Source organism: Etheostoma cragini, chromosome 21, assembly GCF_013103735.1.
Source record: "Etheostoma cragini isolate CJK2018 chromosome 21, CSU_Ecrag_1.0, whole genome shotgun sequence".
Taxonomy (NCBI): domain Eukaryota; kingdom Metazoa; phylum Chordata; class Actinopteri; order Perciformes; family Percidae; genus Etheostoma; species Etheostoma cragini.
The window spans coordinates 19,198,507-19,212,730 of record NC_048427.1 but is presented as its reverse complement, the minus strand read 5'-3'; the positions used below and the strand labels follow the sequence as shown (position 1 = coordinate 19,212,730).

Here is a 14,224-nt window from a genome sequence, read left to right as displayed (position 1 = left end):
CTTGAAGGCATCGTCCATGAGTTGCAGAATATTGGAAGAGTCTTCTTGCAACAGACCAACTTCAGCAATGGGGAAGTACTCTTTTAATTTCTACACAGAGCACACAATAGAAGAATAAATCCATGACCTAAATTCTTGACACCATGTTTCAAGAACCTAAATTCAAAGAAAGTTGAAAAATGAAAGCCCACTAACCTCATAGTGCGTGTAGGAGTGGTTGGTGACAGCAAAGATTGGGATGATATTGTGTTTGCCCAGCAGACGAACCAGCGTGGGTATTGAGGGGTAATCCTGGTTTATATCCTGTGTGTATTTGCCGTCTGCGTTCAGGTGGCAGAGCTCGTCGTTGCGCTGCAGGATACCTGCCAGCACGTTAGCCCCATCAGCCTCATAGTGGAAGGCTGACTCGGTGGAGAAAACCAGAAGATGGGTGCTGTGGGCACGCCAGCCGATCTTATCCTAGAGTAAGAACCGATAAATGGGAGAAGAAACAGTGGTTGGTAGAGAATAAAGATCTGCAGGTAAAAGATAACTAAAAAGATGCCACTTTTGCTGATCAAAATTATTGTTGCTAAAAGTAACAATTATTTTATTGGCATATTGAATTTCCCTTGATTACCGGAACCGCAGGGGTTCTAACGGAAGCCCTGAGTCTCTGAGCACCCTTCAGAAATCAGGCAATGAGGAGACTACAGTCCTCATGAAAGACTGCATTTCCTCACACAGGCTGCTTTGATGACAGCCACCATACCTCTGAGAAAGCCTTACCCCTGTCCAATTGATCATCAATTGTGGGATGTCCAAAAACCAGCCCATGTAGCCCTAACCAGGAAGACCATGTAGGCGTCAGCTTATGGGAATCCTTTTAATAAACTATAAACTATGTGTGTTTGTGTCCACCTGATGAATGTAAATCAAATATTCAATCTCCTTTTAGTTTTGTTTTGGTGTCTGAGGGAAATACTTGGTCTTCTAGTAGCTCTACGCTTCACTATGTTCAGCAGGTACTCGCTAACTTTGTCTGGCATTTGATGCTGGACAGGTGTTGTGCAGTGTTTTTTTTTTTTTTTTTTTTAATGAAAACAGCTATCTGCTGAAAAAGACACCATGAAAGAAGTGAGACTGAATAAAAACAGTAAAGTTTCAGGCCAGAAAACTAAAACAATGACTAAAAAAACAACTAACTTCTCCTCACTTTTGATTGAGACCACTGAAATATTTACCTTTGACATGCCTAAACATCGTCTAACAGTATTACAAGTAGAGAAGACTTTTAAAGTCAGGGAAATGACTCACTATTGTCAGTTATGCAGAAAGGAATACCTAAGTTAGTTTACATTAGCTAACATGAGCCACCATAAGATAAGTCTGGTTCACCAAATGTACATTGCTTGGATACAGCACCATTGCTGCATCCGGTGATTTAGCACCCCCCAAGACAGTTGTAATTGGTTTAAAGAAATATACATCCCCAGCATTTTGTCCCTATCCCAGAATGATAAGCCAGTGTAGCCAGACCATACTTTTGCTGCCCATATTGGCCAGAAGAGGTATGTACATTGGACCATTCTGGTTAGATAAAGGATAAAGAATAATCCATATATTTAAAATACACAAGCACTGACACAGCGCTGTGGGATAGGTCTTGTATCTTATAGTTCCGTATTGCCAGACCTTTCTCCACAGCGCTGTCAGCAGAAGGGCTGTAGCAGCAAAACCATTGAATGTATTGAATTGAGGTGCGTTGTATTGCTTACAAATTCAACATTATTTATTCAACATTTCATTTGTAGTAGGAGAAATGGTTTATCAGAGAATTAAAAGGCAAGTTTAAACCTTTGTTTTTTAAGAGTTTTTTTTCACAAGTCTATTTTTGCTAGCCAAATGTACATGGAGCTTACTAACCCCACAAACTGCAGCCTGCAATATGGCATCAAAACCTCCTTCAGGAGCATCCAGGTTGCCAGATATTTTCTCCTTCTGGAGGTCCCTGTTGAAGGCATCCGAGTCGCTGGTCAGCTTGATGACGTTTTTAAAAGAGAAAGGAGGGTCGCTGTCAGGCCACGGCTTCTCAAGTCTGAGAAGGTGGAAGTAGGATGGGTAAAATAGAAGAGAGAAATCGGAAATAGCATTTGCATTTGGATTAAACTACTGTATTTATGTGCTTATCTTTCTTCTTTGTGTTCATGACCCATTTCCCCTCTTACTTGGCGGGTCTCATGTCCGTCTGAGGCTCAATCACTTTGTCCACAAACTTTCCAAACCCAATGGTGTAGTCATCTGACAGCTGCTTAACCAATGTAGCTACAGGGTATACATTCACCATCAGTATCATCGCAACAACTCACAAAACAATCATCAAAACATGTCACTAACACAAACATGCTCACCCAGCTCTTTGCCCATGCTCTTCAAGTTGTTCAAATCATCAGCCATGGAGTTGGAGAAGTCCATAAGAATATAGAGGTCAAGAGGTCCTTTGGTTGGAGCAAACACTTGCACATCCATCAGCTTCTCCTCTCCTGGGAGAAAGCTCATGCTCACCTGCTGTGGAGACACTTGAGACTGCTGAAGTCTAATGTTGATTGCTTGCTCCTGAGCAGAGAGAGAAGCAATAGAAAGGGGAATGAGAGAGGAAAAGGATTTCACACTTGATCTAAAACATACATACATTTAAGAATAAAGAACGGTGGAGTGCTTGTAAGAGTAATGAGAGTGATAAAGACTTACCTTTTCTATCATCATACTGCTTTCAGCTGTGATTACAGCTGCAGCACTGCAGCCATAGTGAATTATATTCTGGTACAGGTCACAACGAGGGCCATTAAAGGTCTGGGCAAACAGGACAATTGATTAGTGAGTATTGCTTCCTAAACAATAACTTGCCAAGCCTTCATATAACAATATTTTTTGGATTTATGCAAATTATGAATTGATCCTGAAGATTATTTATTGTGCACCTTGGAAATGCTAGCAAAAGACCAGGACATTCGGTCAAAAGCATGAGTTTGATTATTTTACTATTATACTATTATTATGTGCCTGTAGTTTCATACCTATGCTATGTTATGAAAACTGAGCCATCTTCATGACAAGTGAGCAAATTCCACCCACTGATGAACCACAACATGCAGCTGAAAGCTCCCAAAGAAGCTATAAGTATGTTGACCTTGAGTTAAATTGTCAAATTATAAATTGGAATTATGTGGTCTTGCTAATTGATTTATTGTATATGAACATTTTAGATGATAGAGCAAATCATTTAGAATTTTTAGAACGTCAGCACATGGGGCATAATGGACACATCCAAGACTACTAATCAAGTACGTTGTAAGCCTGGGGCTGTAGTCAAGACCAACTCAATCGAGTCAAAGTCAAGTCCAAGACCAGGTCCATTGAGTCTGAGTCAAGTCCAAGTCCAAAGGCAGACCGAGTCCAGAATAAATTGAATCTTTTTCAAAACTAGTGATAATGTAGTGTAAATAAATAAACCATATGCATGAGGAACTTTCCATAAAATCATCTCTCAGTGCAAATCAAAACAGCTATTGCGCTAACTGAAATAAAACCATGCCAATCTCTAGGTATGGTGAAAGGTATGTGATGATGTGGGGGGGTTATTTTAATGCCAAAGGCCAAGGGCACTTTGTCAGCATGCATAGTATCCTGGATCCATGAAAAGCTGGCTTTTAAAAATAAAAATGTGCCTGCCTCTATGGGAATTTAACATAGGGGGGTGTATACTTATGCCCCCTGTATTTTAAGGAAGAACATTTATTTATTTACAATACGTTATTCATTCACAAAGAACATTGGTGTCCTTAAAAGGTTGAATTTTCCCAAAAATTTTGAATTAAGGCATTAAGATCAATTTCCAAAAGATGGTTTTTATTCCTCTTTTTCATCAACTTTAGCATGGGTGTGTAAACTTATACTAGTCACTGTATCTTCTAACCACAAACCAATCAATGCAAAGAATTTAGGTTTAAGCACCATTACAGGTTTCTACAGATAGGCCTACATTAAGTGCAATCCCGTAGAGGCACAGTATATGTAACTATTCCACATTAAAATGTCTATATATGATTAGACCTACGTTATATACTTTGTCGAGTTAAGTACTTAAATTATCCCAACAATGTTTAAATTAGGCCTTCAATAAAAGAGGGAATCTGCGATGTGCAATAACATTATTCAATATTGCGATGACGCCATGACCTGCGATAAATCAACAAATATTGAGGTGTGCATATTAGCTATGCATTTCCTATGTCCGCTTAGTCACTATATAAACTATATGTCTCACTGGAAATTATCTAAAATGTCACTAAAATGAATAATACTACTGACATCACAATACTGAGTGAAGTTTAGAAAGAACAAAGAACACAGACATCAGTCATTCATGCTGTCTTCTGTCCTCCTCCCTCTGCTGAGGTCCAATGACATCATTGGCGTTAATAATAATTAGCCATGTGAATTTGAAACTTAGTAAGCGTGGAGGGACTGAGGAGTCTCAGCCAAATGTTAAGAGACTATGTTAGGAAACTAAGAGAAACAGACTTCATTTTGTTTTAGCGTTTCATATTTTGTTATTAGGCAAGTTAGCGTACTTTGCTCATGTAAAACCTAACGGCAGTGGATGAGATTGCGACAGAGCAGATTTAAATATCGCTTTCTACATGTTAATATTTGCTATACAGGTGTTTTGATACAGCCTGGTCTCACAGAATTCAGTCAAATGATCACAAACTGTTACAAGCGCATAACGTGGTGGTGGCACGGAATGCCAAAGTAAAGTCAATGAGAAGATGACATAGCATTAAGAGCGACAACGGTAGAGAGGAGTGTGAAAGCCCGAAAGTCAGCAGGGGTGGTGGATGGGTCAAACAACACAGGACTTTCACCCAGGAGATCGGAGATCGTGTCCCGCGTGTCCCGATTCCTCCACCCAACCGTCCCGTTCTTCTGTGAGATCAGGTTGTTTGATAAAGTATTGTCTTTGCTGATTGCATTTACTTGCAGTAATGATAAATTGTCTCTCTGATCTGATGTCTGCTGACTTTGCTCTGTTTGTAGGAGCTCAGTGTCTACAGGAAAATTGCCGCAATGGCAGAGAGGAAGAGGCAGAAGGATTTTTTTTTAACATATGTTAGTAGAATCAGGCAATGTTCGGTACAACTGATCCCGAGCACAACAATTTGGATTTGATCTCAATAGCTGAGAAGTGCAAATCTTTAAAAAAAAAGTGGACTGGACTCAAGTAGGCCTACTACAGCGCTGAGGTATGCTAAAAAAGACTTTTCTCCCTGAAGAATGCCACAGCCCTAATGATTTATCTCAGGACTGACTGATTCAAATCCAGTTCTTTCATACTCCTGTTGTTTTGTGCTCTCACCTCATCAGAGCAGTACGCACAGCCTTTCCCCGACTGCAGGCATTCTGAACAGGTCTTGGCCCTGGAAGCAAAGCAGTAGTTCTCTGTAGAGGGAGGGAGTGGAGGGGAATTTTCAGAATCACAGAGAGGCAACAAAGTGAGAATCAATCCCATGAAGCATAGTTAGAATACCTGCGGTAACACTAAACAGACTTTGGCACCGCATCTTATTTTCTGCTCATATTATTCTAAAAGAAACCAACGCTGACAGCAACAGCTTCCTAACAGTAACACAGTAGTGAACAAAAAGGTAGATGAAATAAAAAAATAATAAAATTAAAAGGCACTGATCTTCGTAGTATAAATCCTTACAAATACAAGGAATATTATATACTGTACATACTGTAGCCATCAGTTGTATTATACAGTATGCCATACACACATCAGTCTAAAAAAGTGAGTTACCTTTACTAAGTTTAGGACTGCATCTAACTATTACTAAAATTATTGAATAATTATGTATTATATTATATTATATCATATTCGATTTTTGATACCTTAATTAATCATTTATTCTATATAATTACAGGGGGGTGGGGGGGGGGAATGTTATATGGTAAATGTTAAGCCTTGTATCATGTGGATGCGCTGACAGTTTTGTTGTCATTACTTAGAATTCCTCATGAGGGAGACAGACACTACGCACTATAGATTAAAAAAGAAAATCAGGAAATCTATCAAAACAGAGGGAAATTTCCCTGATAAATGACTTAGACAAATTATTGTTAATTAATTCACTTACTGTAAACTACCCTCCTAACATTGATGAGAAGTCTCTAAAACTAAACATGTTGTGATTCATGGCTAACTACCCTATTGAGGCCACTACTTGCATACAAAATAGCATGTCCATAAGTAACTTTTAGTACAATTAAATTATGAGATAAGAGCCTGGGCTTCCTCACCTTCAGTATAACAGCAGGTTAACATCACGGCTAGAATCCCAAGCCCCACTGAGAGATGTAACGTCCATCTCCCCATCTCCTTCCTGCAAAAGAAACACAAACAAATACATTCACATGTATAGTTCGACTATAATTCACGCAGAGAGAAAGACATTTTCCCCCCAGTGATATCTCTGCAGACAAATGTGTAACTTGAACCACCTGTACTTTCCCTCAGTCAAGCCCTGGAGAAAGTTAACAGGAACACTCCCCTTACCTTCACCTCATTTTGTGAAAAGAGCTGCTTACTGAGAGTGGTTTAAAGCAGAAAGACGTGTTTTCAGAAATTAACACTAAAAGCAGCTTTTTAAAACATTGTTCCTCTTCAATAATTGAACCCTATTCTTAAAAGTATACAACCATTCTTTTTATACCTGAGTTTAGGGATATATATAGTGACCTACATACAATTTTAAAGGGTCTGTTCACGCAAATTACACATAACATAATTATGTGATTTTTGCTCACCTCTAGCCAAATCTAGTCTTGTGGATAGTTTTAGTACTCCCGTTTTGAGATATTTATCTATCAGATTTTGGCCTACACCCCAATACAGTTCAGGTAATTGGGAATGTTGTTGTCCGCTGAAAACAGACAGATTTCAGTTGACAGATTTTTTTGAAACTACTTTCAACAGAGAAAATAGACACTTTGACAATTGTTGACATTAAGGTCCATTGATTATGCAGTAATGGGGTCTCTGATTGTGGAAAGCATGATACCCAAAATCAGCTCTATTATATTGATAAAAGCAGAAATCTCAAAGACAGACATCTTAAACCTGGAATAAAAAAAGATGGCTGAGTAATTCCTTCCATATAGTTTTAAAATGGTGTACCATCTGCTATTGGCTTATTTTGTACAGACTAACCATAAAGTGCCTGTTGATAAAATGTGAAAAATGACAACAGGAAGGGACCAATACAGGGTGGGACTTGGAAATGTTCCGGCCAGCATGCTGATTAGACTCTCCACAATAAAACCACTTCATGATTTTATAGTGGAAACTTGGATAGACAGAAAAGCTGCAGAAATGATCTTCACTAAAAACAGGAGGTGGAGAGTGAACAAAGGGCACTATGTGGCATGAAATGTCTCAGTAATTGTCTCAGTGGGTAGATAACTGAATATGCGCCACCCCAGTGCACAAGAAAATGATGATTTGTGTTCTGAAGATTTACAACTCCCAGAAGGAATTTCTCCTTGAGGTGAGAGAAAGGTCTGTCCAAGTTAAAAAGCACAGGAGGAAAACACATGGGAATGGCACCTTAGCACCTCGCTGTCAACTGGAGCTGACTACAGGTGTTGTATGCATGTGTGTGTGAGTTCATGCAACACGGTGTCACATAAGTCACTAGCTGAGATGGGTCAGGAAAAAAATAATAACAGACCAGCTCCTATGTTAAAAATGTGACCATCAGTCACAGAATCTGAGCTGAGTAGAGAAAAAGTACTTTGTATTTCTTACCGCTTTCTCAGACAAGATCATAGGCACGCAGGCGTTTATGACACTCACAATGAACTGGGAGACACAAATTACAGATTCCGAGAGACAGAAAATAGAAGTGAGTCATTCATGCTGCTTTTACATTGGTTTAAATGACTGCGTGGCACAATAAGAGGGGACATGTTTCCCGAATTTGAAGCTGTAGTTGTTGACAGACAGACACCAACATGCCTGCCAGATGAACATACCACCACTGGGTGTGGGGCTGACTCCCGCCATGGTATAATCCATAAGGGGTGGATGTCTTAAGGGACAGGTTTAGGGGTCATGTTCGGGGGCCTTCCTTTAACAGTAAGCTAAATCACAACTACACACACTGAAAAACCCAGCCTTTGAAGCTATCACTACATTCCACCTAAAAAAAACACAAATAACACAAAGCAAACTACCGGTAATACAGCAGGGCTTAATAACAGTACGTCTGAATAAGTAGACGCCAGCATATTTGATTACATAAACACCATTTCTCTACTGTTTGTTCTGGTCCAGTTTCTTTCACCTGTGTTGCATTGTAGTCGGTGCTTTGATGTTGGCAACCATGCAGAATTAAGTAAAAAAAGATTCAAGAGAAAGTAAGAACTGGCCTAAATTAAAATCTGTCCAGAACTTTGTCTTGAGTATTGCAATTCTAAAACCACACGGTGAGGTGTAAAGTTACATAACACACGCATTGCATCATTCACCTTTCTCAAAAGGTGAACCAGCAGAATAATCAAGTCAATTTTGCAAGGCTGAGAAGAAGATATTTAAGGTGAAGGGCATTGAAATAATAATAAATAATGGATTAGTAAAAGGTACGACTGGATACAAAGAGATTACTGATCAACAAACCTCTTATTGCGCTCTTGCCTAGTCCAAGTCCAAAAGTCCAACAAAAAAATAAGAAAAAAACTAATTCCTTTTTCTCTGTTTGACCCAAGAGTTTGGGAAAAAGTTTGTATCCACCTATAAAACGAACAGAACAACGTCTTCTCTAAATCCTTGCGTTCAAGTACAAAGTTCCAAAAAGAGAAGGACAGACAGACTTTTTCTTTTCTGTCTTTTGTTTCTTCCCTCCTGTAAAGTCCAATTTGGTCAAATATTTACTTATTTGTCCTTAAACTCAGCCGACGTGTGTATGTGTGTGTGTGTGTGTGTCTCCATGTGTGTGAAGGAGAGCTATGAGAGACAGTGAAACTCAGAGCAACCGAGTGAATATAACTGTGTGCTGTGACTTGATCCCTCCTTTACTAGCTTCTGCAGACACACACACACACACACAAGCACACCCACATACACTCTCTCTCTCTCACACACACACACACACACACTCTTTCCAATCCCTATCCAGGTGAGTGGCTATGACGGAGAGGGTTAACTCCCTTTCTGTGCCTCTATCTCTTCCCCACCCTATTAGAAGTTAAAAGCTCCACACCTCTGTGTGTCAAGGCCCCCTCCCTTCTGCATTCTTCCCCAACAGGAGTTCACCTGTGTGGGCTTGACACTTGGAAAGCATGCCCCGCCTTCCATGGCCTCCTCACAGCTCTTGGGAGTGGCACACAGAGCAGAACACTGCCTGCAGGCTATGGGAAACGGCTTTGGGACTTTTGTGTTTACACAATTGAGTGTTCATACTACCGAGAACATTTTTTTTTTGTCAGCTACATTGTGATTGCCACATATCTTTTCTCCCTGTTTAGAAGGTGAAGCCACTTTCTTTGCTCTGTAAATGGACTGCAATTACATAGCTTTTTCTAGTCTTAATGAGTACTTAAAACACTATATGCACATTTACCATTCACACACACATTCATACACTAGTGGCAGAGGCTGCTATACAAGGTGCTAATCAGATAAACATTCATGCACATTCATTGCATTTAATCAAATGAACAGAAACTCATTTACACACTATACAACATCACGGGGCAATATGTTGTTTTGATTGGTCTTTTAATCACTTAACCAACTATTGCCTTTTACATCCCTACTATCGGACCAGGAATCTCTAGACAATGGTTTAGGTCAGGGTTCACATAAATGATCACACAGATTTTAATTTGGTTCACATTGTTTCCTACTAGGTAATCAACTTTTTAAATCTAGCCATTTCCTGTATTTTTTCTGTTACTGCGTGATTGACTTCTTTGTGTTGCATTCTTGAAGGAAGTAGAAGGAGTTCCTCTTGTGTCCCGCAGACCACACATCAGATGTTAAAGGTTAGTCTCAATCTCTGTTGCTGCACTACACCCTCTTAACTAGACTCACAAAGACTCAGGTCAGTTGTCATGGTGAACCCGTGACACAGATCTGGGATTCAAGACATGACTGGAATAAATGAAGAAAACACCCTTTTCCTCTTGTACATACCACACTGGTCATTCTGAACGCTGACTTACAAAGGCATGCTCCTAGCAACCAGACCTGGTTTGATACAATGGCTAACTTCTCTAAAGCAAAACAAAACCTCTGCAGAAACAACTCCTCCATTCTTTCTGGCTTCCTTGGCTGACACTTTTTGCAGTGACGCCAGTCTAAACAGCCCTTTCACATGTCAGAGCTGAGAGGGAGTGGCCCACCTACTGTATCATTTTTCTAATTTGTGCAAGTGTTCTCTAAATTCAAGAAATAAAGCTTTAAACTTCTCAGGCCAGATTTAAACCATCAGTAAACACAGGTAATGACTCCCAGCAGACCATGTGAGCAATGTGGAAAGTGGCACATACTGTATATGTTATGCCTATTGTTAATATGAATAAGATAATAATATCTCCTGTACTCCTAAAGCAGGGTTTCCTAACCCAGATATCAAAATATGATTGAATTACTGTAAGGAATGGCAGAAATACTGTCATTGAAAACAAAGTGAAAGGACTCACTATTTTAATGTTGAATAACAGTGTTGGGTGTAGGCACATTGAGACAATATTGATTAAATGTTAGTATTTTAGTGTTGAAAGCATGAACCTTATACAATGTGAAGTCAAAAGTCAATATTTTCAACATATAAACTCTGTGACTACTGTAACTAATGTTTATTGCAAGTTTTATTTCCAACCTCAACCATATAGCAACTTTTCTGAGCTCTGTGTTGAATTAACAACTTTCTTTTTACCTCCTTGCTGTAGGCTACCAAATAACCCAATTATGGAATTTTTAACTCTCTCCTAAACTCAGAATACATTTTATTTAATTTAGAAGGTGCAATTATGTCGTTAATTGACGACCAAAACACATACACAGCCTACATTAGAGTCACCAGTTATAACGGCTGTAGCACATTTTGCATTAATCTCATTAGCTAGGCTAGCTGTCCTTTGCATAGGCTACTTGCTAATTATAACGTAAGACGTCACTTACTGTAAACGAGTGGCTGTTGCGGTGAACTGGACTCATTAGCAGAAAAGACGGTCGACAAGCAGGCTGTTGGGAAACTTTAACAAAAAAAGAGTATAAGTGTTTGGATACAGAGGGAAAGGCCGACAAGAATGCCTTCAGGTTCAGCTCCTCTTTGCTCACATTAAACGAAGCTAAGACTGTGGCCGCTCCTCGACTAAAACTGCCCTTTTTGGACCCGCGAGTTCATTTAGTAGCCTAGCTAATGGCGTCTCCTTTTTTTCACACCAATAAATCTGCCAGTGTATAGCACACCGGCAACTTACAGAATGAAGAGTCAAATCTTTTTGAGTATTCAGTGTTGCATGGGACAATAATGATGAAAACACGACAGTTCCCTGTATTTTAAACAAGAAAATTATATGGTAAATGTTAAATATTGTCCCCATAAAAACACGAGAGTAATCCCTATCACATATTTTACCAGGCAACAGAATGATATGCTAATAGCTTTCTTTGATATAGACAAAAAAGCTGGAATAATTAAGAATATGTTCATGATATTTAGTTCATATTTCATAAGTCTTGCGTAAACACGTACTCAAGTCAAATCTGGGAGCCGGAAGCTGAGTGGGAGAGGTCCTTGAGGTTGAAAGTTGTGACCTTCTCAGTACAAATTGTACATTGCAGGTGAGGCCACGAGACACACCCGGTGTGCGCGCGATCACGTAACTGACACAGCTCATAACTGTGAATCATCCCAATAACAATCCATTCGATGAGTCCGTTGTACAGCACTCTTTATCATACCTTAAGGGTATGTATAATTTCATTGAAATGTGTGGAGGAAGGTACGTTTCACCTAACATTGGAAAAAGCTGCTAAAGAATACATCTGTTTTCTAAAGGCCACTTTTTTATATGTTACTTTTTACATTTTGTGGTTCGTGAGAAATCATAATTGAGCATTGTGATTCTCTTTCAACGCTCAATCATGAACATCCAATACGCTGCACAATGACTTGCACTGTACTTTCTCTTTTCTTTATAATTCCAGATGGGAACGTTTTCATTTTCTAATTTGGTGGAACCAAATGTGCATACCACCTAAACATAACATGTCAAACAGTGTCTTTAAGACGGAATGCAGTTTTTAAATATCAGAATCCGAATCAGAAATACTTTTTTGATTCCCGTAGGGAAACTCTCTGTTGCAGTTGCACAAATAGTGTAAATACCAGAGTAGAAATATAAGGAGTGTGGATATGACTATGGATTAAGTACTATGATATGAATTCCAAGCTCTGCAGAAACATGTTGAAAAAACAAGAATGTGACAATATCTTCATCTACTGTATCAAATAAATGGCTACTGTTATGGCTCTGTGGCCAATTGTGGTTATGATTCAACTGAATGTCATCAATTACTCAGGGCCATGCCACAATCCCTATTTTTCTAAACCTCTGTTAATCCTGTAGGGTCCAGTATCACACCCAGACCTTCTTCATCTTCTAAATAGACAGAAGAGTTTCTGATTTTAGATGTCGAGAAGTCACAGCTTTATTGCCAGCCATCATGTATTTTTTGACATGACATTAACGTTTTTTGAGCTAAACGGGTCACATCAGCTGCAAAACTCATTCCAAGCAACACGACTCCTAACGCACGTCTCAAAACAGACTCCGTGCATCACACACTGAACAATCCTCGCTGAGATAACACACACTGTCACTCAGAACACACAGAGTAAAAACACTAGCATCAAACGCCAATACAGAAAATACTAACTTTCTCATCTCGACAGTTTGAACAATTGTAGGGATTTCACACTTCTTGATAGTTTCTTTAAAGAAAAGATATAGGCTTTATGTAACATTTTTATGTAAAGTGAACAAGAAGGAATGAAAATCAGCAGTTTGCTTCAATGTAGTAGTTAGTCTCTAGTAATTTATGGAATTAATTGCAAAAAAAACTAATTGTTCATAACAGTAAGAATAGGGAATAAAGAATAGTTTGACTAATCCTGCCTCAAGTTTTCTTCATCCCATTGGATGTCTGCATCATCTCTAATAACTTATGCATGTGGTGCTTCCATTGCATTTTGCATTTTAATAGTTTTACTATTGTAAAGATGTAGTTTTTCCATTATTTTTTAATAGCTGTCTATGTAACCTCAGGCATCTGACCAGGACATGTTATCTTTTCTCTTTTACCTGTTTCTCACTAACAGTATAGTGTATACTTGTTTAATTCTTATTTGGATTGTATAAAAAAAAAGGCTTTCTGAGCTTTTTCTATATACTGTAGATACTGTATATGTTAAAAAAGTATAAAAGAAGACACCTGCTTAAAATGCACCAGGCTGAAATCAGTGCTGTTTTGAATGCACGGTTAACAGTTTTGACAGCAGTGTGTTAGCATTTAAATAAAGTGCTGTGAATCCACAGTGTTGCAGGTTGTGGTTAAAGTCATGGAATAAACCTATAGAGTTTTAAAAAAAAAATTCTTCAAGCAATACAAAACAAACTAGTTCGGTTCTGCTGAATGTAGTTGGATTTTTGCACATGAATACAATTAGAACACAGGAAAGTTGTCTTTGCATATTTTGGCGTTTAGTTAAAAGACTGCACCCCCAGTCAGTTATAAATAATATTTGCAGCATGGAACAGTAAACAAGGGGGAAGGGCTCTCTTTTTTTTTTTTTAATAACTCAATGGGGAACTTTGGCCTACTCACACTGTTAACTTGTACCCTGAGTGGTACATCAAAAGTACTACGAATTCTTAAAGCACCCCCCTTATGGAAGTCAGATGTAGAGACTGAGGTGAGGAAGGGCTTAATTTAAAACTCCACCTGGAGCACAAATGCAATCCTTGAAAAAAGAGACAAAAACTGTCTGTGTGTGAGTTAGAAAAAGAAAGCCTGGATAGTAAACTGGATGTCCGTTACTGGTTCCATGCACAGAAGGCTTCACTTTTTTTGTGGAAATGACAAAAACAGACAATAACTGAACAGAAAAGG

At 38.9% G+C, this 14,224-nt stretch overlaps 1 protein-coding gene across 5 annotated transcripts in view; it reads right to left on the bottom strand.

Moving 5' to 3' along the window:
* The window catches only part of itgb4 (integrin, beta 4), a 31,671-nt gene extending 20,423 nt beyond the window's left edge, over positions 1 to 11,248 (bottom strand). For 2 of the 5 annotated variants that reach the window (XM_034861293.1, XM_034861298.1), the window contains exons 1-9: positions 8,720 to 9,127; positions 6,343 to 6,425; positions 5,399 to 5,481; positions 2,731 to 2,832; positions 2,391 to 2,595; positions 2,208 to 2,304; positions 1,906 to 2,077; positions 196 to 459; positions 1 to 90 (exon numbers count right to left, since the gene is read on the bottom strand). In XM_034861293.1, the coding sequence (XP_034717184.1) occupies positions 1 to 90; positions 196 to 459; positions 1,906 to 2,077; positions 2,208 to 2,304; positions 2,391 to 2,595; positions 2,731 to 2,832; positions 5,399 to 5,481; positions 6,343 to 6,418 (1,089 nt within the window). In that variant the 5' untranslated portion in view covers positions 6,419 to 6,425; positions 8,720 to 9,127. Of the gene's footprint in view, positions 91 to 195; positions 460 to 1,905; positions 2,078 to 2,207; positions 2,305 to 2,390; positions 2,596 to 2,730; positions 2,833 to 5,398; positions 5,482 to 6,342; positions 6,426 to 8,719; positions 9,128 to 11,227 lie in introns of those variants that run through there. The other 3 variants (XM_034861296.1, XM_034861297.1, XM_034861299.1) reach the window with 3 other exon arrangements.
* Between the last annotated feature and the right edge of the window lie 2,976 nt (positions 11,249 to 14,224).